Below are 22,495 nucleotides of genomic sequence, written 5' to 3'. Positions count from 1 at the left end.
CTATAAGCTACTTTTATCCAGGTGCGCAAGGGATTACCTACGGGATGCTCGTGAAACTGCTGGTAAAAGCCAGAAAGCTTTAATGTGAACCTGAGTTCTTATTCCTTCAGATAAACAAAATTTTAACCCTGAACCACTTGATTTTCCCCTTATTCTAGTAGTCAAATTTCAAATTCTGGACACCCTACTCTAATCAAACAAAAAAAAAACCCAATCAGACCCCACTCGTAAAACCTAAAGCAACCACCAACGGGCCGTATTTAAAACGCCTCGTCTCAGTAAATAGAGTGAGCCACTGAAAGCCAGCCCTCTGTTTGTTCCTCAAACATGCTACCCCACCAGTGTTTTTTTTGACACATAGAGGGCTTAATTGAGCAATGGGCAGTATTTACTTTGAGGTACCTACTTGATGAATCTATCTTAGGGGTAGTTGTATTTTTTGTCGCTTGAATTTGTTTTGGTAAAGGTATACCGAATTTAAGCTTGAATTATTTATTTTTCGCAGAATTACTGTCAAATAACTTAACCGTTATGAAGTTGGCAACGGGTGACGTCAAGATAGTTTAGACTGTACGAATATAACTAGGTATAATTCTCGCCACATAGCTTTGCCGCTCTGAACTCAGCCACTTGGTCACTTACGCGTACGCTATGTACTAGTAACCCCACCAGTGTTTGCTTGACACATAGAGGGCTTAATTGAGCAATGGGCAGTATTTACTTTGAGGTACCTACGTGATGAATCTATCTTAGGGGTAGTTGTATTTTTTTGTTGTTGCCACTGGTTTAATTTGTTTTGGTAAAGGAATTTTCAGGTTTCCATTTATCGCTGACTTGGACCTATTACAGTTTCCTCAAATAACTTAATCGTTGTAGAGTTTGCTTCTAGTGACTTAAATGTATGTTGTTCAAAATGTACAAATAATAGATTCTCAGTATATAACTTTACCGCGTACCATTTGATGACTTGCGTATACGCAAGTATTACGTTGATCGTTTCACGTTACACATTAACTATGAACAGTATTTAAGTAACTTGAGAGCCATATGACACAGTAATTTCATGCCCGTTTCAAAGATATTAGGGTTTTCCTAAAAATGCCTTGTATTCATTTTTCTTTGGGATCTACATACCTACGTTCAAATCTGTCAATGAAAATAGAATTTAACATTGTACATTGCCGTCGACAAGTGTTAATCCATACGCTATAATAATTCCATAAAAATCCCCCACTATGCATTACTAAAAAAATAATTTCATAAAAACACTTGAGCGTTTGAGTGTACTGCCAAACAAAAGTGCATTAAGGACGCGTTTGCAGTTTGAGCAAAATTAAGCTGTTTTTCGGTACATTTTGCGACTAAACCAAGCCAAATCAAATATGACAAATAACTCCTAGTTATAGCTTGGGTCTTCAACTATAAACGCGAGGAAGGTTTTTTTTGAAAAAATAAATTTTTGATATCATAAAAAAGTTATTTCGTAACCCCTTTCTACAAAATTCATGATTCCGGGTCAAGTTTAGGTACAATTTTCTACTAAGAATAAAGTAATTTAATATTGATTTATTTTTTGTAAATAGGCAAACATAGTCAAGATTAAATGTGAGGAAAAAAAATACAGTATTGTGCTATGAATAAGGTTAGAAAAAATAAAAACAAAACCAATTTTTTTCACATATTTTGCTACTAACGATGAGTCTTAACAGCTTGAAATAGGGGTTATTTTATTTGTATTCCTTCCGACCCACGATTGTGCGAAAGCCTCATTCTGAGTCAGTCTGCGCTCGGCCGCCGTCGTGAGAGGACACTGTATCGCTCGTTTCCAGCTGCTCGTGTTGAAAAGATCGCTGTATAAATACAAAATATTCGACTAACCAAATTTGATCCTTCTAAGGTAAGATTATTGATTTTATCATTACACCAAAATATTATGCAATATTGTAAATATTTCACTAAAAAATAACGTTTCATCGCACGTGATCATGAAGTACTTTGGTGACTGCTAACGTGGAGTGACCTGAAGGTATATCCTCGGTGTCTGCTACTGGAACTCCGCGACGAATTGAGTCAGATGTACCGAGTTTGGACTCGTTTTGTGTGTTATGAAGAGACTTTACCACCGGACTTGATGGAGTAACCTGAAGGTATACCCTCGGTGTCTGCTACTGGAACTCCGCGACGAATAGATCTAGGTGTACCGAGTTTGGGCTCGTTTTGTTAGCTATGATGAGACCTTACCACCGGACTTGGTGAAGTGACCTGAAGGTATACCCTCGGTGTCTGCTACTGGAACTCCGCGACGAATAGATCTAGGTGTACCGAGTTTGGGCTCGTTTTGTTAGCTATGATGAGACCTTACCACCGGACTTGATGAAGTGACCTGAAGGTATACCCTCGGTGTCTGCTACTGGAACTCCGCGACGAATTGAGTCAGATGTACCGAGTTTGGACTCGTTTTGTGTGTTATGAAGAGACTTTACCACCGGACTTGATGGAGTAACCTGAAGGTATACCCTCGGTGTCTGCTACTGGAACTCCGCGACGAATAGATCTAGGTGTACCGAGTTTGGGCTCGTTTTGTTAGCTATGATGAGACCTTACCACCGGACTTGGTGAAGTGACCTGAAGGTATACCCTCGGTGTCTGCTACTGGAACTCCGCGACGAATAGATCTAGGTGTACCGAGTTTGGGCTCGTTTTGTTAGCTATGATGAGACCTTACCACCGGACTTGATGAAGTGACCTGAAGGTATACCCTCGGTGTCTGCTACTGGAACTCCGTGACGAATAGATCTAGGTGTACCGAGTTTGGGCTCGTTTTGTTAGCTATGATGAGACCTTACCACCGGACTTGATGAAGTGACCTGAAGGTATACCCTCGGTGTCTGCTACTGGAACTCCGCGACGAATAGATCTAGGTGTACCGAGTTTGGGCTCGTTTTGTTAGCTATGATGAGACCTTACCACCGGACTTGATGGAGTGACCTGAAGGTATACCCTCGGTGTCTGCTACTGGAACTCCGCGACGAATAGATCTAGGTGTACCGAGTTTGGGCTCGTTTTGTTAGCTATGATGAGACCTTACCACCGGACTAGATGAAGTGACCTGAAGGTATACCCTCGGTGTCTGCTACTGAAACTCTGCGACGAATAGAGTTAGGTGTACCGAGTTTGGACTCGTTTTTTTATTATTTTTTTTTTTTTTTTTATAATAAAATGTTTGAGTACATAATAACTATGAATATTCAATTGTTGTTATAGATGCCGAGAAGTCGAACGTTTGGCAAAAGCTCTCGTAAACAAGTGCTTTCCAGAAAAAATGCATTGGAAAATATAAGACGGTAATCATTTGTTTATGGAATGCTCATCATAATTGAGAACTGTCAAATTAATTCGTTTGTTTTCACAGACTTCGAGAAGTGAGTCGCAATTCTAGTGACATAAGTGAGGTGCATTCAGAAGAAACAGATTGTAGTACTTCCAATAACAATGACTTGGAGACATCTTACGTAAGTTATCATATTTCTTTACTACGACTTGTACATGTACTATTATTGTGTTTTGCTAACGTCCTTTGGTACAAATGACAAATTAAATATTTTTTTCTAGACCGCTGTGGATGAAGAAAAAGTAACCTATCAGATTTCAGGAAGAAGGCTTATTGAAATGGCTTATTTTATGGAGCAATTACAAGGAATCAGCAATCATAAGTCTATGTTTAATTGTAATTTGAGTACAATTGAACTATTGAGTGAAAAAAGGTCTGGGCTTCACTCGACCTTTTCAATTAAATGCAAAATGTGTGGTGCTGAATTCACGTTAGAATCATCCAAAAAAACTGAAAATAAAATGGACGTGAATGAAGAAATTGTCGCTGGTATAATGACGATTGGTGCTGGGGTTACACTACTGTTTTGTGTCATGTAAATATGCCACCAATGTCAGTACGATTGTACCAAGCTAAGCATGACATAATAAGTCGGTGGTGGAAAAAGGCTGCGCAGCACTACATGATCGAGGCGGGTAAAGAGGAGAAAGACAATGCTTTAGCTATTGGAAGTGTAAATACAGATGGGTTAGCTATGATACCTGTATCGGGTGATGCATGTTGGTCCAAGCGCTCTTATGGAACCAATTACAGTGCTTCCTCCGGTGTTGGTGCAATCGTAGGCATGCACTCAAAAAAAGTATTATATTATGGTGTCAAAAATAAATTCTGCAATATCTGTGCACGAGCAGAAAATAAAGGGGCATTACCTAGGAAACATGCTTGTTTTAAAAATTTTCAAGGTCCTTCTACCGCTATAGAAGCAGTTGTAATAACAGAGGGCTTCAAAAAGTCCATTGGTATGCATGGACTTATCTACCACCAGTTTATAGCAGATGGTGATTCAAGCACTTATGCTAGCATTAGGAACGCAAGGCCTTATGATAACATAACTGTGGGTAAAATCGAATGTAAAAATCATTTACTAAGAAATTACTGCAAAGGCCTGCTAGCAATTTGTAGTAATACTTCTTTCCACATAAGGGGCCGAAAGATTCTGAAAGAAAATTATTTGCGTATACGTTGGGGCATTGATAGTAGCGTCAAATATTGGTCCAATAAAAACGTTGCTTTCGAAGAAAAGGCAAGAGGTATCAAAAATGATATAATAAATGGTCCCTATCATATATTTGGTGATCACTCCAACTGCGCAACTTATTTTTGTAGTGATGACGTCAAAAAACGCAACGTGAATAATATGGTGCCAGAACTGACAGCTTACGGGTCTTTCAAAAGTTGAAGATTTGGCCCAACGTCTTTCACTGCATTCCTGTAGTTTTGTTTACAATGAAACAAATAATGCAGTGGAAAGTTTTAATGCACGAGTTGCAAAATTTATAGGAGGCAAAAGAGTGAACTTTACCCAGCGGGGGTCCTATCTTGCTCGTTGTGCTGCAGCCGTGGTGTCCTATAACACGGGTGTCCTTCAGTCGGCAGTACACAAATATATTTTGGCACAGATGCCAATCCCGAAATTGTTCGGCTAGAAAAATTACGCCAAAATTTAAATCAAAAAAGGCACAACAGAAAAATTAAAAAGAAAAAGAATCCAAAGCCATCTGCATCTAAAGATGCCTATTATGGTGAAAGTTGCCAAAAGGTGGACATGAACGAGGAAGAATTTGAAGAGGCCAAAAATAAATTTTTAAATGCATTAGAACTTTCGGAGACTGAAAAGGTAAATTTAGAAAGGGACACAGTTTTGCAGAGTGGCAGTACATTATGGCTAGAAACTAGAAGGAAACTGCTGACAGCGTCGTGGTTCGCAGCAGTCTGTAAACGTCGCATAACCACTGAGTGTGGACCACTAATAAAACAAATATTGTATCAGAAAGACTTAAGCAATATCCCGTCAATAAAACATGGCAGAAGCAATGAAGCGACTGCCATCCGCGAACTTGCAGCGATCTTGAATATGCCCATTGAAAAGTGCGGGTTGTTCATAGACCGAGAATTTCCCTTTCTTGGAGCAACCCCCGACGGAAAGTGTGAGATTGGAATAATAGAAATAAAATGTCCATCTTCGGCATATGGTTTGGAGCCAGACGATGCCATTAAACTCAAAAAAGTTGATTTTTGGTTGCCTAGTGATAATTTATTTACGGTAAACAAAAAACATAAATGGTATTACCAAATACAAGGACAGCTACGCATTACTAGGCAAGACACTTGCGTGTTTGCTATTTGGACGGGCCCTGGCAAAGTCAAATATGAGTACATACAAAGAGATGAACAATTTTGGAAGGAAAAAATGGAGATAAATTTAATTAGTTTTTACCAAAATTGTCTTCTTCCAGAATTGATTGACCCAAGAATGTCACGGAATATGAAGCTGAGGGTACATTCCTCGCACTTAAAAAAAAATATTCTAGGGCTGAAAAATTTGTGAATAAATTAAAATGAATCCAAAACCTTCTTTTATTTCACATGAAACCATCACTTGTATTAAATAAAATATATATTTATTCATTCTCATCATAACTTACAAAACGAGCCCAAACTCGGTATACCTAGATCTATTCGTCGCGGAGTTCCAGTAGCAGACACCGAGGGTATACCTTCAGGTTACTCCATAAGTCCGCCGGTAAAGTCTCTTCATAACACACAAAACGAGTCCAAACTCGGTACACCTGACTCTATTCGTCACGGAGTTCCAGTAGCAGACACCGAGGGTATACCTTCAGGTCACTTCATCAAGTCCGGTGGTAAGGTCTCATCATAGCTAACAAAACGAGCCCAAACTCGGTACACCTAGATCTATTCGTCGCGGAGTTCCAGTAGCAGACACCGAGGGTATACCTTCAGGTTACTCCATCAAGTCCGGTGGTAAAGTCTCTTCATAACACACAAAACGAGTCCAAACTCGGTACATCTGACTCTATTCGTCGCGGAGTTCCAGTAGCAGACACCGAGGGTATACCTTCAGGTTACTCCATCAAGTCCGGTGGTAAAGTCTCTTCATAACACACAAAACGAGTCCAAACTCGGTACATCTGACTCTATTCGTCGCGGAGTTCCAGTAGCAGACACCGAGGGTATACCTTCAGGTTACTCCATCAAGTCCGGTGGTAAAGTCTCTTCATAACACACAAAACGAGTCCAAACTCGGTACATCTGAATCTATTCGTCGCGGAGTTCCAGTAGCAGACACCGAGGGTATACCTTCAGGTTACTCCATCAAGTCCGGTGGTAAGGTCTCATCATAGCTAACAAAACGAGCCCAAACTCGGTACACCTAGATCTATTCGTCGCGGAGTTCCAGTAGCAGACACCGAGGGTATACCTTCAGGTCACTTCATCAAGTCCGGTGGTAAGGTCTCATCATAGCTAACAAAACGTGCCCAAACTCGGTACACCTAGATCTATTCGTAGCGGAGTTCCAGTAGCAGACACCGAGGATATACCTTCAGGTCACTGCATCAAGTCCGGTGGTCAGGTCTCATCATAGCTAACAAAACGAGCCCAAACTCGGTACACCTAACTCTATTCGTCGCGGAGTTCCAGTAGCAGACACCGACGATATACATTCAGGTCACTCCATCAAGACCGGAGGTAAAGTTTCATCATAGTCATCATACATAACCAACAAAACCAGTAAAATTTTTATGGTTATCTAAACGCAGATAAGTACTTGAGTACATAAAAAACAAAATAAATTATCCAAGTTTCAAAATTTGTTTATTTGACTATATTCTTGCAGCTAACAATGCCTACATTTGTGTGAGTGGGCCGTGTCAATGTAGTAGTTCGATTTCATGCCTATCAATTTTGCAAACGCGTCCTTAAAAATCCGAGCATGGTCCTCTGTAAGTACAGTGGAGTACGAAAGCGTTAAATTTTAGCGATTAATCATATTAGACTCGCGAGGGTACTAGTGGGGGTCGTATTCATAGTCGGGGTCATTTAATTTTGGAGTACCATATTGTATTTTTAATTTCGTAAAAAAAATACCTCGTTCAATATGCAATATTTAAACTTAGGTATTTACTTACATTTTAAATCTGTTTACACAAAAAATTTACAGTTTTGTCCTTTTGAGTTTTCAAAAATATGTCAACGTATTTGTGTAGTAGAAAAGTTATCAGTCTCTTCTAAATACATATTCTACATTTCACGTGGTATTTATAATCCCACCCAAAACAAAAATGTGAAAGACTGCCAAGTTCGATAATATGGGGATGCTTCGCCTGTAAAAGAAGTGAGATCTGAATAAGTACCAAGTTCCATACACATACCTCAGTTAAAAATAGTTACTTTTTAATGATGTTACATGGCAAGTTTTCATACATCTTGTTATTAACCTACTAAACGCAATGAATCAAGTATTTAATTTTCTATTAAAACTTGCCAAGTAACATCATTAAAAAGTAACTATTTTTAACTGAGGTATGTGTATGGAACTTGGTACTTATTCAGATCTCACTTCTTTTACAGGCGAAGCATCCCCATATTATCGAACTTGGCAGTCTTTCACATTTTTGTTTTGGGTGGGATTTCATTTATTTTTGTAAGGTTGTTTATTTTATTTTTTTCTTATGATGAAGTTAGTTAAAGAAATGTCTCATTTATACTATCTTTTAGATTTTTTAATATGCACTATGTTTCTTACAAAGAAATGAAGTAGATTAACTAAATGGACTAGATTTACCAACTGACTGACATGACATGTTATCACATATTATGTTCGTGGATCAAAGTTACACATTCGTTATTTTCGAAAGAGATTCACACTTGGCCGTTTTCAGATTTTTACTTTACTTTGACTAAATACAAACCTTTGTACCTTTCGAAGATATATTATATAAATATAGATAAATTTAGTTCGTTTTAGTTCCTTAGTGTTATAAATTTACACCGGGTATAAAACACCTTCATTATTTTGAAACCGACTCACACTTGGCCATTTTCAGATTTTTCCCTTTACCTTGACATAAAGACCTACCTCCATGCCAAATTTCAAGTCAATACGACCATTGGAAGTGGTCTAGGTTTTTGATGAGTGAGTCAGTCAGTCAGTCAGTCAGTCAATCAGTGAGTGTATAGTAAAAATAGCGATTTTCTGACGTCAATATCTCAAGACCTACAATAGGTATATTAGTGAAATTTTGTATTTTAGATAAGTGAGGGGGTCTCAACAGATACTAGAAATTTGATATGCGTGAATAAAATAGATTTTGAGTTACAGGGGGGTCGAATTTGGCCCGAAATGGTTCGTGTAATATAACCCACGGCCGGTGTGTCGCTTTTTTTGCTCGAACTTGGCGGACACACTGCCGTGTGTCTAGATAACGTAAGTTTTACTTAGGTACTCATATTTCAACAGGCTTTCTAAAATGATCTAGACTGCAGGCCAGTTTTATTTATAGTAAAAAAAAAGGATCTGAAATAAAAAAAGTCATAAATTATTTTTCATCAACCGTTTACTCTTTGTAATTATAATAATCATTGTTTTTAATTGCTATAGGCATAGGCTGAGGTGATGTAGCCATAAATTATGTACACATTCCTGAGTCATAATAGTTTCTATCTTTATAGAAAAAGTTAATTTCAATAATCATTACTTTATTCTAGAAAATAAGTCATCAGAACTAACCCTATCATTACAATTAAGTTAGTAGTTAAGAACCTAGGATTTTTTTGCCTTTGTTAAGTATCTGTTATAAATGTTTTTTTTTTTTTCAAAGATGTTGATGATTTTTTAAACTACTATTATCTTATGCTTGCGTTTGTCTTGTGCATGGGTACTGAAAATGCATAGGAAACGCAACCTCATCCCACTGCCAGCCAAAGAAATATGATTTATTTTTATCAATAGACTCCAAAAATCCGCACTACGAATACGGGTCCCTACACCCTCTAAATTCGCTCAGTTCACGGTCGACAATATTTGTAACATTAACGACAAAAACACGCCGACCGTACGGCGAGGGGACATTGGCTTTTTACTATTACCCCTATTTATAAGGCAGAGAAGGCAGAAGTCCCACTGGGTAGAACTTTTGATTCTAGTAACCCGCTGCTGGAAAATTAATTTACAAAATAATACCTGCCTCGCGTAGGCTCAATCCTTAGTGTTTTGTTCGTATTTCAGTAGAACTAAAATAAAATCTGATGAATTGACAGTCTCCTCTTTTTTGAAGTCGGTTAAAATCGGATAGCGCTTGTAGATCGGCGCTGGCTACCAGCTTTCTTACTGCAAACGGTCGTATTGACTGCTTGAATGCTCGCCGTGTAACATGTTGCAATATATCGCGTAACTGTGGTCAGTTTTACGTGTGTTTTATCCAACTTACAAAGCCATTAGTAGATATCATATATTATTTCCAGTAAAATGAGCTCCTAGTAAACTCCATACCTGGATTTTACCACTTGATGTTCGTTTCAAAATTCACCTTCTGAAATATCTTGATAGCTCTGACCGTAACACGCGTGACACGGCGTGAGTTAAACGCACTCGAAGCGTTGCACCCTCGTTGCACATTGATTTGTGTGTAGTGCGCGTTTATTGCAATATGTATTTTTGATAATTACTGGTCTTCCGAGGAGCTTTTGGTTAACAGTCCCACGAGAAGATCAATTAAGGGTAAAAGCAACGCTTCCATCTGACCATTTAGTGAGTTTGTGATTGCTATGTTGCGTTTCACTGTGTTTCAGAAGGCTTATTAAATGACTGGGTCCCGGTTGTAATTCAATCTCTTTCCCTCGTGTTAGCAAACACTAAGTAAAGTTAATCTAAGTCTAAACCAATAAAAAATCGTATTCCTTGATGTAAGAATCTAAGTATCTGTAATCTGTGTTAGATCTTTTTGTGAATGAGAGGGGGAGAGTTGGTTAATCAGAAGCCAGGATGATTGACAGCCAGTCTCACGGTGGTAGTCTGAAAGCCCAATATAGTTGGAAAAAACCTAGGCAGAACACAGGATTGTTTTTTAGATCTTTCACTAACTTCATAACCTATTACACTATATACCCTCGATTCACCATAAAATGTAATATCATTGCCCTAAAGCAATAAATAAAAGGGTGGCTTGTAATAAACCAGAGTCTTGCCTGACCAATCCACCGTGAAACTATGGGGATGAGGGATGGTGTATACTCGCTATAGATTCATATCTGTTCTCAGGGGATGATTTAGCGTTGGGGTTGAATGGGTGAATACTTACGTGTTTTTATTGAGTTATTTTTGGATTTTAATTACATACTGTGATTTTTTATGTCGTTTTGATGTGTGATTTTAGCCGATACAAGTGGTTAGGTTCAAGTTACATTTGAGATCTGTTTGAGTGCGGAAACAGCTAAGTAGTTAATTTCATATAGAAAGAAATGCAGTTGGATACGATATGGTTAGGTAGTCATTATTTGCAGTTCGCGCCAAATAAGTATGCCATTCTGAAGTTAGGCGTTTGACTCCTTGTAAACTTCCTAAAGATATTGTCGAGAACCTGCGCTTGTGCGAAAAATATGCGTGAAGCTACAATAGGCTAGTTTCCTAAAAAATAATAATTAGTCCGTCTTGTAGATTGTCCAAAATTAAGCGATACGTATTTTTTCTTTTTTAAATTGGATCAGAACTTGTTAAGATATAGCGTGTTAAAGTTGAGTGTGACGTCACAAGTTGCTACAATTCAGGACACTGTGTAAAAGGCCCCCACTCCTGATTTTTGAAGTGTATTATCTTTGTCATTTTATGTTTAATTAAAAAAAGAAAAAAATACGTATCCAATATTTTTTGATTATCTAAAAAGCGGACTAAATATTATTTCATTATTTCGACCCTGGAAACTACCCTATTAAGTGGCTAACTTCACAATTGCAAAGATATTTGGCGCGCACTAAACTTAAATGACTATACCTACATATAAATTGAAATCAAAAAGTACCTAGCATACTATTATACCAATTGAAGTTATTGACATAAAAGACTTGGAAATAATTATTCACATGGAATCAACAATTGAATCTTCGTTAACGAGTCTGTTTCACTCGCTATCAAAGTTTAAATTCCTAATACAATTCAATTATAATCCGCTTTGAAGTTAAACAATTATATTTCGGCTTTCGTTCACAAATTATACCAAGATTAACTGTTAATTAATTTCGATAAATAGGTAAAGTTGTACGTCATACAAAACCACCAAATTAAGTAGTACGTATCTCTTAGGTAACGATGTTATTTCAAGATTTAAGTATTTATTCACAATTCAAGAAAAACTTATTAGCCCCAGAATATGTACTAGCTTAGAAGTCACACAGAGGAAGAAAGGAACCTCAAATTTTTATATAAATAAGGTTTGGTCGAAATAAGTATCGTAATTTGTAAGGTTGAATTGTCTTGAAAGTGTCTACGATAAATGCTTTGACTTACACAAATACACAATGACAATACCGATCCATCTGTTAGTTTTCGATTAAATGACATTAGCTTCATATTATAAATTATGTCAAATTAATATAAAAAAAAACAATCTCTAATCGAAAAACAAAGGATCGATCGCTTATTGTAATCCGCAGTTGATCGCTACCCAAAGGCATAGATAGTTGAACATCTAATGTGACATATTGTCAATTAGGACCGTCTACATACAAACCGCGGCCACGCGTCAGTCGCGCGCCGTTCCAAGTGCGCGTATGTCACATTAATTTGTTAAGTAGCCCTAATTCTGAGGGTACTTCACAATTTGTTCGATGTTGTGTGAATTTTGGCGGCTATTTGTCAAAAAGGATCTCATTTATTTTTGCTACATTGATTGTTAGCGGGTTTTTCGACAGTAATAGGATAGTTTTTATTACAAAAATATATAAAAATAAAAAATAAAATTATTCCGGACATGTAGCGCCATCTAAACGTCAAACCAAAAATCTGCCGGAAGTCACTATTCCACGCGAACAAAGTCGCGGGCGAAAGCTAGTACACTAATATATTCACATAATCATACATGGGAAATCTCCTTGAAGAAAATGTATAGAACACTCACGCTTGACAAAAATTAGTACACTTTTTATAGAAAATCATCAATTGACGGGTCCCGCTGTGGGTGCAGCCTGAGGGAGTATCAGACTCTTACTGACCAACCCCACCATGTTCCTTCTTAAGCCCTTTATGTACCAGAGCCGTGGCGAAACTAAACATTAATTTCTTACTTTAACTTCATCCCTATAGTCCAAAATATAATAATTAGCGTGTCGTCAGTCGCCCTACCCTACATTTAGCACCGTATAATTTGTACGCGCAGAATACGGAACCCCCTAGCTTCAGCCAAGCGTAAAGATGGCACGACTGACGGGTACTAAGTTAGTATTATTTATTTGCGAATTGTAGCTTATGTTTTACAGTTTTTGTCTAATAATTTTGCGGCTCTGAAGTTAGACATTTGATGACTCGGACAAGCGCAATCAATAGCAGCAAAGTAAATACTTTATTTTCTGGGTGGTTACATTAGTACCAAGAAAATAATAACTGATTCATTTCATCATCATCATCATCATCTCAGCCATAGGAGGTCCACTGCTGAACATAGACCTGTTGATACAGATACCTGTTGGAGGCGACCTGCATCTAGCGTCTTCCGGCGACCTTTATAAGGTCGTCTGCCCACCTCGTTGGTGGACGTCCTACGCTGCGCTTGCTAGTCCGTGGACTCCACGATACGAAGGACGATATATTTACTCAAAACGAATTCTGTGCTCCATGTACTTTAACTAAATATACGATTAATAAAATTATTTACTAGGAAAAATATTTCATTCATTAATGAATTAAGTGGTCCAAATAGGACAATAAGTATGTTTTCAAAGCTTAAATCCGCAAATAAACATTATGCTTTCAAAATAAATTTTATCTACTGCTTATTGATTATCTTATCTCTCATCTTCTGTGCCAGATTAATTAATTGTGATATACCAGTTATTTTCTAAATAAAGCTAAATACATTATTCAAAGACTCCCCTCTATCTAGAAAGATCGATAAACTAAAAAAAACTGGTCAAGTAAGATTGGCATCGCGCACAGAGGGTTCCGTACCATTATCTGTGTATAAAAAGCTAAAAAAAAACATTTAGCCCTCTATAAATAATATCAACGTCTATTTCAGTAATTCTTGCAGAACCTGCAACAATAACACATCATCTATAAAAAATATAAATGTCTTAACTGTCACAGTTCATGAGATACAACCAGGAAAGACGGACATCGTCAAAAGTCCAAGTAATAGGGTCCCTTTTTCCCTTTACTTAATACTTTTATTGCTTTAGATACGGAACCCTAAAAACAACGTCAAACAATGACTGACAATCGTCGCACTCGTTCTGCCTACCCTCTGTTCGGTCACTGTATAATTTGGATTAAGCATTCGCTTTGTAGCTTGGGGTACTATTGTGTAGCAGAAATTACGTCGCGGGGGTAGGTGACAGCTATTCAAAATGATACGTGTAGAAAAATATGGGGGTCCAAAAAAGAAATTGTTTTTGGATTTTGTTTTGTGACTGGTGCTGGAGAAAATTGATCACCGTAATGATGAAGCGAAGAATAATATTAGCTATCCTAATTTTATTTCAATGTATGCCATATAGGTCCTCATTTTTGGAACAAGTAAGAAAATGCGTAAAAACGAGTTACTATTTCCTCTGACGCAGGCAGAATTGGTATTTGTATCCAAAAATCTAGTCTCCACTCACTCGTAGGAAGATCACTGAGCGGATAAATTCAGCGGTGGTTTAAAATCTTCTGCATTCTGCTCCGCTTTGGTAGAATCAAGGGTCTTAGACCTATTCTCTTAGCAATGTCATGTTATAAGTCGCTTGAAATCAAGCTGTTCGATTTTTTTTCTGGGGGGTTCGAATCTTTTTCTTTCTTTACACACCCATGTACATTCTTTACGCCACATGCCATTTACTTATTGGCTTACTAAAATATTGTATCTCCAAATAATTCACTTGAAACATTACCAAAACCTCTCTTACTTCAAATTTCTTCAGCATCAACACCATTCAGCTTCAAAATTGTCATTATACGCAAAGCTTTACTCAACCAAACAAAGGCTGATGATCGCAATTACTGTAATTAATGAGTTTTGTTAATAATATCTACCCCCAGTAGGCGTGAACTTCACAATTATAGAATTAATTTGAATAATTTTGAGCAACGACTTTGCTTAATTTTGAGGGTAGACTGAAACTGGGTTGTTTTTTAGGGTTAATTTTTTTCTGGATTAATTAGTTTGCTTTAGGATTGTTTAGCATAGTGCTGCTTCTAGTGTCTTCCAAAATTAATACTTCTTATTTTAAGTAAAAGGTAGGTAGACCACCACTTTTTTTTTGTCATGGGGAAATCCTCATGGACTGTACTCCACCTAGCAAATTAGGTTTCAGTATACAATATGAAATGTTAGTCGTTTTAAAATAAGATATAATTAATAATCTGAAGTTTTGTTTAAATAAGAATGCTTAGGTATATTATATCGAAATAATAAACCCGCACACAACAATATATCATTGACCAAAGAGCCAGTTCTAAAGCTTAACCCTTTTTTAACCAACTCACAACACAAATTCGGTACCCCATTAAAACAGAATCTACAAAAGATTTTTTTAATGGGTTTATCAAAATGGTGCGATTTTTAATTCACATTTTATTGTGTAAGGATTAGGGAAGAGTTTTTATTATTATAATGTTATTGTTGTGTTTGAAGTAATACGATTATATCGGTGAAATTGCTTTCCGAACTATTAAATTTCAATAGGTGTCGAAAATCTGCGGTCCCACGTTGGGCGCCAAAAATGTTTTTTTTTTATCCCTACTAATATTATAAATGCGAAAGTAACTCTGTCTGTCTGTTACGCTTTCACGTCTAAACCACTGTACTGATTTAAACAAAATTTGGTACAGAGATAAAGTTGACCTTGAGAGAGAACAGGATAGTTTTTATCCCGGACTTTTGAAGAATTCTCTTGAAAACGCGATATAACCGAACTCTACGCGGGCAAAGCCGCGGGCGGAACCTAGTTTTTTATAAAACGTAATAAAGTGTTGGATTTTTCAAAGTAAATGCTGAATTTAAGTTTTATTTCTATTAAAAATGGCATAATACGTATACAGAAACACTTTACTGTGTTTGTTCGAGGAACGCAGTGGCTACGATTTTGTAGTAACTTTAAATTAAATTATTATGAGTATGTAAAATAACTTAATAAATGTTTTTGCAGTCACAGAAAAGGCGGGATACCAATCGCCATATGGGGGAATGGACAATGGAATGGTAAGTCATTTTCTTTTTTTTTACTCTTTGCAAACTTGTCATTATTTGTGTGCAGAACTTTTTGGTGCTTTCATTTTGGACATATTTTGTATGTTGTTTTATGTTAAAAGGATTTTTATTTTGTAATTTTTATGTTATCGATTTTTTTTTAATGTTTTTTAATAAACATATAATATCATAAACATGACTGTACTTACCAGCTGATAAGTAGGTAGTATTTACAAAATCAAATGCTAAGGTCTCAGTTTCTGATTTATTAAAAAAAATACAATGCATCTGAACTGTTTCATACTATGTAATAAAACCCCATTAGATAAGCCTAATATTATGGTTAGTACTGTAATTTACTTTAATACTTATGTTAGTTATGCAAAAACTTTCAGCTGCTTATCGCATCCATTGAAGACTTGTATTCATTGCTTTAGGCGATATCCCATTACCACTAGGATAGTTGATCTTGTACACGTTTTAAAAAACCAATTAGTAATTGAGTCTAAACTGGTGACTATTGAACGGTGTCTTTCTTGTACTTGTGTTAAATTATCGTATATAACTACGTACCTAATATGATGAAGCTGAAGAGTACGGTTGTCTGATTGAATGCGCTATCTTTGGAACTACTAGCTTACAATTATTTCAGTGTCAGATTACCCATTTATCGAAAAAGGCTATAAGCTTTTTCCGGGTAGGCGAAGTCCCCACTTAATTAGTAATTTATAAAACTATAAATAGAATCTTTTAGTTATCAATTTGATTTAAAATGACTTTTATACCACGAATTATTACATACCTAAGTTAAAAAAACGCATAAAAATATATCGATGTCATTAAATGGTAATTTCTTTTACAACCGACCACCTGTTTGTATATTAAATAATAATAAACTTCAAATATGTAATGTACTGACTGGTATTTGTAAATCTAGTTCATGTATTTTAAATGCATAAAAAAAACTCGCTAATAGTCTAATAGTCTCGTTTTTTTATTTAAATATGCAATTAAAATTTAAATACCACCTAAAAAAAGAAACATGAGCAATGATATAAATAAACTATTTATTCAGTAGTATGAAAAAAACGGCCAAGTGCGACTTGGATTCGTTCTCGAATGATTCCGTACCATTATCTATAAAAAATCACGTTTTTCATATAGAAGCCTCATACAATATTGAATTTTAAGATAACAATTTCAAATAATTATATACTGGCGTATATTTAAACTGGTAAATGAATTATAACTTTGTGGAGATGATTAAATAAAAAACCAAGTCCGAGTCGGACTCGCTCACGAAGGGTTCCGTACCAGAGCAAAAATTAGCAAAAAAAATCCCAAATATTTATTTTATTCTAGTTTTCAGTATTTGTTGTTATGGCGGCAACAGAAATACATCATCTGTGAAAATTTCAGCTCTCTAACTATCACGGTTAATGAGATACAGCCTGGTGACAGACGGGCGGACGGACGGACGGACGGACAGAGGGGCGAAAGCAATAGGGTCCCTTTGGGTACGGAACCCTAAAAACAACTAGTTTTTAGTATTTTTGGTTGTTATAGTGGATACATTATCTGTGAAAATTTCAACTGTCTAGCTATCACGGTTCTTAAGATAAAGCTTGGTAACAGAGGGACAGCGAAGTCTTTCTAATATCTTTGACTACCGTTTGACTTTAGCTATGAAACCCTAAAAACTAACAAAAATACATAATATATTTATAACTTCACATACGTCAGCAAAAAAAGGATACGAATGCAAATCCAAGATGTGGTTACGCTCGGTTTTGCTGATGAAACAACAAAAAGGGCTCCAAGCGGGAATCGAATAAATCAGATACTGTGTACGTTTCAGGCTCTGTATTTATATTTTGAGGGTTGCTGTTAGAATTGTAGAATCCGTTTGTTTGTTTGGGTAGTGTTTGAATTTATAATAATACTAGCTAACGTCCGCGGTTTCACCTGCATTCCGAGATAACTGCTTCCAGTAGCCGAATGGTGACAAAAACTATCTTATATCCTTCTCTCGTGTTAAGCCATTCTTGAGTTAAAAGTAGTTTAACTAATATGACTTTACTGGCACTTGATGATGCCAATGATATTATGTTTTCAGTCCTCACTATCCTTTATGAATACGAAAGTAACTCTGTCTATCTGCTTGTCTGTTTTTCTCGCCAAAACTATTGAACCGATTGAAATGAATCTTGTAAGACTAAAAAAGGAAATAAGCCACCTTTTACCCGGTTGCATAAAGTGAGATATTGATGAAACCGCAGAGAATATCCAGTTCTTTATAAGATAATTCTAATAAGAAAATAAACTTTTTAACTATTTTTTTAGAACAGGTGTGTATAGAAAAGAAATATGATACTCTAATTTAATATTCAGTTAATATGACTAATCGGATGACTCAGTCGCCATTTTGAATGAAATCCGAAACTTTTCGATGTCGTCTCGAGAACTTCCCATACGAACAATACTGATAATGATATACTAATTAATTCCAAAACTATAATCGCCTATATTTAACTTGGTAAGTTTAATATAATAAACATGTCAATATTTTTTCGGTGTCGTCTGCTTAACGGAGTTGGTAGTAAATGGAGTGCTGATGTCGTTAGAATTTTGTAAGTCTTATGTCTTGGATGTAACTGTACAAGGGTTCAAAAAAGGGAGAAGATATTTTAGATATTACATTCTAAAATGTTTTATTTTATTCATTCTAAATTGGACTGATTTAATTAATACTGTTAATGCTTGATTTTGACTTTGTTACATTTAAAACATGGTATACATTTGACTCGGTTGAAATCTGGTCTGTTCTGGAGTCCCTGCAGCGTTGTCAAGTAGATTGGCGATACATCCAAGTGATGAGATGTCTCTACGAAGCCGCTACAATGTTCGTCCAAGTACAGAATCAGCAAACAAGGCCCATACCGTTGCATCGAGGAGTGAGACAAGGGGATGTTATTTCCCCGAAACTGTTCACTAATGCAATGGAGGATATGTTCAAGACGCTGAACTGGAAAGGGCGAGGCATCAACATCAATGGCGAACACATCTCTCACTTGCGATTTGCTGACGATATCGTCATCATGGCGGAAACACTGCAGGACCTACAACAGATGCTGAACGACCTGGCTGAATCTTCTCTACGCATCGGCCTACGGATGAACTTGGACAAAACCAAGGTCATGTTCAATGAACATGTTCTACCGGAACCGATAGCGATCGAAGAATATGTTTACCTCGGGCAGACATTGCAGTTAGGTAGAAACAACTTTGAGGACGAGGTGAATAGGAGAATTCAGTTGGGTTGGGCTGCATTTGGGAAGCTACGTCGAGTCCTAACATCGTCGATCCCACAGTGCCTAAAGACAAAAGTCTTCAATCAGTGCGTCCTACCTGTCATGACTTACGGAGCCGAAACGTGGACACTGTCGGTGCGGCCGGTTCACAAGTTTAAAGTCGCTCAGCGGGCTATGGAAAGGGCTATGCTCGGCATTTCTCTGAGGGATCGCATCAGAAATGAGGTAATCCGTCAGAGAACCAAGGTCATCGACATAGCCCACCGAATCAGCAAGCTGAAGTGGCAGTGGGCTGGCCATATTAGCCGAAGAACCGATAACCGTTGGGGTAAACGAGTTCTGGAGTGGAGACCACGCCTCGGCAAACGTAGTGTAGGACGTCCTCAGGCACGGTGGAGTGATGACTTGCGCAAGGCGGCTGGCAGGAGCTGGATGCGAGAAGCCGAAAATCGATCTCAGTGGCGTGCACTTGGAGAGGCCTATGTCCAGCAGTGGACTGCGATAGGCTGATGATGATGATGATGATGATACATTTGATCAAGATAAGTTTTGCTTAAAGTAAAGCACACGAGATGTTTCACATGGTTTATTTTCCAGGCATTGAATTCATATGGTAACAATTATTACCTTTAACCATTTTTCCATTTTGATTTAAGAACTTCAACATGTCACTAATTTTCTCATTTAAAAGTGGAATTGCTCTAGATTATTCTGACGTGAACTCAAAATTAAATCCTTGGCAACAAATACTAGCATTAACAGACCTTGGGCTTGACTTAATTAGCAAAATTCCTAGCAACCTATTTATAGATATTATAGAAATTCAAATTTTACGAAATCAACATAAACACCTACTAGGCTTTTGACCTCCATTGCAAAAATTTTAAATATTCAATCCGGGTTCACATTCGCACTCCATTTGCTACATACTCCGTCGAGTTTCAGAACCGGTCTGGCAATTGTCCGGACGATCGGACAGGTGGTCTGAAGATGTACCTATTGTGACGTACAAATAAACGAGTATTTTTATTTTACTATATGTATGACATTAGAAGACAGGTCTTCTGATCTACGGAATATAATGGCTTAGTCTAGTTTTGGGGTCGTGACTTTCAGAGGTGAGGGGTATTTTCCATTATTAATTTTTATAATAAGTAACTAATAACTAAGATGATGATAGAATCAATTAAAGATAGTGTTTGTAAAGTTTGTAAGCTGAACCCAGAATTGTTTTCCAATATTCAAAAGTTAAATGGTTTGCTTAAATAGGTACGCTAAGATAGGAACTGATCTGATTTGAAATAAATTATTTCAATTGCAGTTAACCAGTAGACCTATTGGCTTCTTTTTATCCATGTGCACTTGCAAAGTACCTACTACTTAATATTGGAAAGCTTTGTTTTTTTCTCGGGGGCTGATTTCAGTTAAAACCATTTTTCATGGTAACGCGGACGAAACCTCGGAATATATCTTCTAGTGTAGATGTATTTAATAAAGGCGATATACTTGATGATCAAACAAACTCTTCTTTAGTTAGCTTTATATTATTTATTTATAACCTTTGTATCCTATTTTTTATAAAAAAAATCGTCCGGGGAAAGACCGGGCGAGTTGAAAAAACGGACTTTAACCAGATGAGTTACTATAAGGTCTAAAATACAATAAATTATTCAGCAAATAAAATAAAAATTATCACACAGACATCATTATATTCTCATTTGTTTTTAAATCACTTTGCATACAGGAAAATACCAGTGTATGTCAAATGTTACATTTAAAAATTAGTTTTTAATCAGCATACTTATCTTATAGTAAAAAAAAACACGTCTTTTCAAGTTTTTTTTTTCTTATCGTTAAATTCAGGATTTGTTAAATTAATTCCAGGCTAATTAATATGTTGGTTGACGCTAAAATGTCTAGGACATATGGACCGGCTAGACTGATAGACGGCATTTGTGTTAAGCTTTGGTTTCCTAGGAAAGCGGTGCCGTCATATAGCGACCGTAATACAGCGGTGAAAGACATCACCAGAACGTTGTCTATGTAAACAAAATGGGGCGGTTTCCTAGAGAGCGGTAACTGACGCCGTAACTTCAAAAAGCGGTGCCGCCATTTGCATGACGGCCGTCTTGACGGTGTCAGATAGTTTGGTGAACGTTTTATTGAAAGCGGTGAAGCTTTTTTAATACGTATTTGTGTTTTTTGTTTCGAAACAACGTCAAAAATTTGTTACAACTCTTGGAGCAGCAAGAACGACGAAATTTTAATAGATTTCGTTCGAAACCATGAAGGCAATATCTAACATAAAAAGTAAAGATTATAGAAAAGTCAACTAAAACAGAATTGGTGTTGTGAAATTTGAGAAATATTAAATAAAACAGGTTAGTAAGTATGATACAACTAACAAAAAGTTCATGACGGTGTGTTAAAACGGCCGTGGAACTTTCCACATGTAATCACCGTAAAGACGACCGTCTATTTGCGTCCGTAATAAGACGGCCGCTATATGACGGCACCGCTTTCCTAGGAAACCCAAGCTTTAGGAAGTGCTGAAACTTAGTTCCGTTTGTTGCTCATAGATGGCGTTGTTTTCAATTAGCAGGTTAATAGACAAAATTGAATTGTTTTTATAATAAAGTTAACATCTTAAAGAGACTACTTGGAGTTTTTCAGGCAAGATTTTTATTTATTTGTTGAATTTATTTATCTAGTCTTAGATAAAAAGAGATTACCTATAGATAACTTGCATGAATCAAAAGTTTTTCTTTCACAAATATAAAATTCTAATTGATTCTGTTTCATACTTTTTTTTTAATTCAACAAAAAAAATATATATATTTATTAATAAAATTGGTACTAAAAATATGACACATATCATGACATACAAGTATATAAATGATTTTCACCTTGATACCTACCCCCCGCCAGTTTCTAGCGCGAATATACAACTGATTAACATATTCTACCAACTTAAGTATTAATTAAGTAAGGTTATTAATAGCTATTTAACGCTAATAAGCATATTTTATAGTTTTCTGGTCGGATCATTATGAATTTTGCATACTAGCTACTGTTTTTGGCTATGCTTGGGGCATTTTCCGAATTTAATAGAGAAATATAATGTTAATAAATATTAGAGGCTTAATTATTTTTGGAGGCTACTTTCGTAATAAAGGACGTTACTAGAGTTTTAATTTAAAAGCCATTTTCAAATAAAATGTGGCTAGATATACATACATAAGGAAGCCGACCCCAACATAGTTGGGAAAAAGGCACGGAGGATGATGATGAGATATACATACATACATATAGACCTACTCAATAGCTACTGATCCGATTTCTATGATATATTGGTAGACATATGTAAATAGGTACAAATTCGAGGAAGAACA

The 22,495-nt window shown here is 36.5% G+C and overlaps 1 protein-coding gene and 1 long non-coding RNA gene across 4 annotated transcripts in view; both read left to right on the top strand.

Moving 5' to 3' along the window:
• Nucleotides 1–22,495, top strand: part of Da (daughterless) — a 136,860-nt gene that overhangs the window by 16,580 nt on the left and 97,785 nt on the right. For both annotated transcript variants that reach the window (XM_021334590.3, XM_021334589.3), the window contains exon 2: nucleotides 15,752–15,804. In XM_021334590.3, the coding sequence (XP_021190265.3) occupies nucleotides 15,752–15,804 (53 nt within the window). The remainder of the gene's footprint in view (nucleotides 1–15,751; nucleotides 15,805–22,495) is intronic.
• LOC135118917 (uncharacterized) lies at nucleotides 1,302–5,961 on the top strand. Of its 2 annotated transcripts, XR_010277862.1 has the most exons (4): nucleotides 1,302–1,897; nucleotides 3,265–3,344; nucleotides 3,413–3,512; nucleotides 3,613–5,961. It is a non-coding gene; the product is annotated as an uncharacterized LOC135118917 (long non-coding RNA). The 2 variants fall into 2 exon arrangements; XR_010277861.1 differs by lacking the exon at nucleotides 1,302–1,897 and having other exon boundaries at nucleotides 2,775–3,512.

The sequence above is a fragment of the Helicoverpa armigera genome, chromosome 27 (assembly GCF_030705265.1).
Source record: "Helicoverpa armigera isolate CAAS_96S chromosome 27, ASM3070526v1, whole genome shotgun sequence".
Lineage (NCBI taxonomy): Eukaryota > Metazoa > Arthropoda > Insecta > Lepidoptera > Noctuidae > Helicoverpa > Helicoverpa armigera.
Note: the sequence above shows the minus strand (reverse complement) of the source record. Positions and strands in the feature narration are given on the sequence as shown.